The sequence below is a fragment of the Palaemon carinicauda genome, chromosome 29 (genome assembly GCF_036898095.1).
Source record: "Palaemon carinicauda isolate YSFRI2023 chromosome 29, ASM3689809v2, whole genome shotgun sequence".
NCBI classification, from domain to species: domain Eukaryota; kingdom Metazoa; phylum Arthropoda; class Malacostraca; order Decapoda; family Palaemonidae; genus Palaemon; species Palaemon carinicauda.
The window spans coordinates 45,738,406-45,741,964 of record NC_090753.1 but is presented as its reverse complement, the minus strand read 5'-3'; the positions used below and the strand labels follow the sequence as shown (position 1 = coordinate 45,741,964).

The 3,559-nt window shown below is 39.2% G+C and overlaps 1 protein-coding gene across 1 annotated transcript; it reads left to right on the top strand.

The window, feature by feature from the left end:
* Positions 1-760: 760 nt before the first annotated feature.
* On the top strand, positions 761-1,255 carry LOC137622551 (craniofacial development protein 2-like). The gene has a single exon (XM_068353154.1). The coding sequence runs from the start codon at positions 761-763 to the stop codon at positions 1,253-1,255; it is 495 nt and encodes a 164-aa protein (XP_068209255.1).
* Positions 1,256-3,559: the final 2,304 nt, after the last annotated feature.

Genomic DNA, 3,559 nt, shown 5'->3' with positions numbered 1-3,559 from the left:
TTGAACGGCGTTACGCGATACGATATTTTCTTCTAATTGCCACATGTATTCAACATATGTGTTGTTTCTCTTTAGAAAATAAGTGTCACGGACCCCACACCTGACACCATGTGGTGTGTTTAGTTCGACTTGTTTTGTATTATCTCATGTAGCCAGAATTATAATATTGAGGAAATAAGAACGCGTGTGGTTCCAAGATGAGGTGACCAGAAGTGGTCTTTATTTTGATACGAAACAACGTATATTAGAGAAAGTATTGGAAGCCATATAACACAGACATGTGATATATAAACTATAAAAACTTATATCAGTCTGTTCAACAGGTAAACATTTGCTGCAAGTTTGAACTTATAAAGTTCTACTGATTGAATTTCCCGTTTAGGATGATCATTCCACAACTTCGTCACAGCTGGAATAAAATTTCTAGAATACTGTGCAGTATTGAGCCTCGTGGAGAGGAGGAAAGTACAGATTTTGTGTGTGCAGGAGACAAGATGGAAGAGAAATAAAGCCAAAGAGATTAGAGCAGGGTATAAACTTTTTTATAGTGGATGCACAGAGCGAGGAAGGAATGGAGCTGGAATCATACTGACTGGAAAGTTCAAGAGTTGTATTTTGGAGGTGAAAAGACTAATTGATAGAATATTGCCTATGAAACTAGAATGGGATGGAGAAACACTAAATGTTATAAGTGTCCATGCACCCCAGACAGGTTGTCCAGGAGAGGAAATAGACGATTTTGAGACAGCTGGATAAGGAAATGATTAACATACCAAATGAAGAACTGTTAATGATAGGAGGAGACCTAAATGGTCATGTAGGGAGAAATAGCCAATGGCTAGAAAGAATACATGGAGGATGGGCTTTGGGCGATCGGAATCTAGATGGTGAAAGGGTTATGGACTTTGCTGTAGCATTTGATATGGGAGTAATCAACACTTTCTTTGAAAAGCAGCCAAAATATTTTACAACGTATAAAAGTGGTGGGCATGAATCCCAAATTGATTTTGTATTATGTAGAAGGGTACATCTAGAAGAGATAAAAAACTGTAAAATATTTCCAGGAGAAGCTGTAACTCCCCAGCATAGACTCTTGACAGTAGACTGGGATAGGCAGAGAACAATAAGAGGTAGGCAAGGGATGATTCCAAGGATAAGATGGTGGAAGCTGAAAGAACCAGAATGTAGGGATACATCCATAAAGAGGATTTTAGTCGAGCTTGGCACCTGGGATTATGAGGATGTAGTTGAGTAGTGGGAACGGAACAGCAATATTTTGAAAAGAGTTGGCAGAGAAGTTTTAGGGATGTCAACAGGAAAAGGGCCAAGAGACAAAGAAACTTGGTGGTGGAGTAATTATGTACAAGAATAAATCAAGATCAAGAGGAATGCAAAGAAAAGGTATGATGAAACAGCTACTGAAGAAGATAAGGAGAGAAGTAGGTTAGCAAAGAAAGAAACAAAAGTGGCGGTGGCATAGTCAAAACAGCAAGCATTGGATAATATATATGGAGATTTGGACATAAAGGAGGGTCAAAAGAAGATTTACAAGACTGCTAAAAGGAAGAAATAAAGCGACCAAAGATATTACCCACAATAAGCAGATAAAGAATGAGGATGGAGTGGATATGTGTAGCTCAAGTGATATAAATGCAAGGTGGAAGCAATATTTTGAAAGATTGCTAAATGAAGAAAATCAGAGATCTATAATTGCAGATGGAAATCCAAATTTAGGAATGGTAAGAGATATAGGTAGAGAAGAAATTAAGGTTGGCCTCAGTAAGATGAAAAATGGGCAAGCTACGGGACCTGATGAGATCCCAGTGGAAGTCTGGAAGTGCTTGGGGGAATTTGGAGTGGATATGCTGTGGGATCTGATGAAAAACATACGCTGGAAAGAAAAGATGCCCAGAATGTGGAGGAATAGTTTTTTAATACCCATATTCACAGAAAAGGGGGATGTATAAAATTGTAATAATTATAGAGCAATCAAACTCCTCCTACATAATATGAAGCTCCGGGAAAGGATGATAGAGCATAGGATCAGGGAAGAGACCAAGATTGGAGAAGAGTAGTTTGGATTTATGCCAGGCAGAAGCACGACGGATGCAATGTTTGTACTACGGAAGTTGATGAAAAAATATAGAGAAGGCCAAAAGGAATTACATATAGTATTTATTGACTTAGAGAAGGCTTATGATAGAGTTCCACGGCAGGAGATATGGAGATGTTTGAGAGAGAGGGGAACACCAAAGAAATATGTCAGACTGATTAGAGATATGTATGAAGGAGCAGGCACACAAATAAGAACGAGTGTTGGTTTTACCAAGACGTTTAAAGTGGGAGTTGTGTTATACCAGATGTCGTCATCAAGCCCCTAATTGTTCAATATAGTAATGGATGTAATTACTGAAAGAGTGAGGGAACAGTCACCATTGACCATGCTGTGTGCAGATGATATAGTTCTGTGTGATGAAACCAGAGAAGGATTGGAGGGGAAGCTGGAGAGATGGACAGAGGAATTGGAGTGCAGAGGGCCAAAGATCAGTAGAACAAAAACAGAGTATATGTGTTGCATCCTGCAGAACCAATTAAATGATATACATTTGCTGGGTGAAATAGTAAAGAGGACAGAAAAATTCAAGTACCTAGGGTCATATGTGGAGGAAACAGCAGAACTCTAAACGGAAGTGAACAGTAGAGTTCGAGCTGGATGGAATAATTGGAAAAAAGGTGTCGGGAGTGATGTGTGATCGAAGGATAAACCTAAAGTTAAAGGGAAAGGTACATAAAACTGTATTGACACCTGCCATGACGTATGGTGCAGAGACCTGGCCCATGAAAAAGATCTTTGAGAAGAAAATGAATGTTGCAGAGATGATAATGCTAAGATGGATGGCTGGGATCACGAGACTGGATAAGGTTAGGAATGACTTGGTAAGGGAAACAACAAAGGTTACAGAGGTGTCAAAGAAAATCTAAGAAAATAGAGTGCGTTGGTTTGGGAACGTAATGAGGAGAGACCAGGAGTATGTTGGGAGGAGGATGCTGGATATGGATTTTCCAGGTAAGAGGAGGAGGGGGAGACCAAAGAGAAGGTGGATGGAGTGTGTAACAGCAGATATGGAGGAGAAGGATTTTACAATTGAGGACATTGGAGATAGAAGAACTTTGAACGGCTCTGTAGAAATAGCAACCCTGCTTAGCGGGAAAAGCTTTAGTCGAAGAAGGTGGAGAAAGCCTGAGTATTATAATTAACTGCATGCCTAGTGTTAAGAACAGGATGGAACTGTCCAGAAAGATCTGAATGTAAAGTATGGTCACAATTATGAAAAATCTTGTGTAACATGAATAATGAATTAATTGAACGACGGTGCCAAAGATTAATATCTAGATCAGGAATAGGAAATTTAATAAACCGTAATTTTCTGTCCAACACATTAGGATGAGAATCAGCAGCTGAAGACCATCCAGGAAACCATTACTCGAAACAAGGTAGAATAAAAGAATTAAAACACTTCTCAGGAATAGAATGATCACCGAAAATCTAAAAGGACCT

Excerpts from the sequence above, each read along its gene's own strand:
- LOC137622551 (XM_068353154.1), top strand. The coding sequence starts at position 761 with ATGATTAACATACCAAATGAAGAACTGTTAATGATAGGAGGAGACCTA.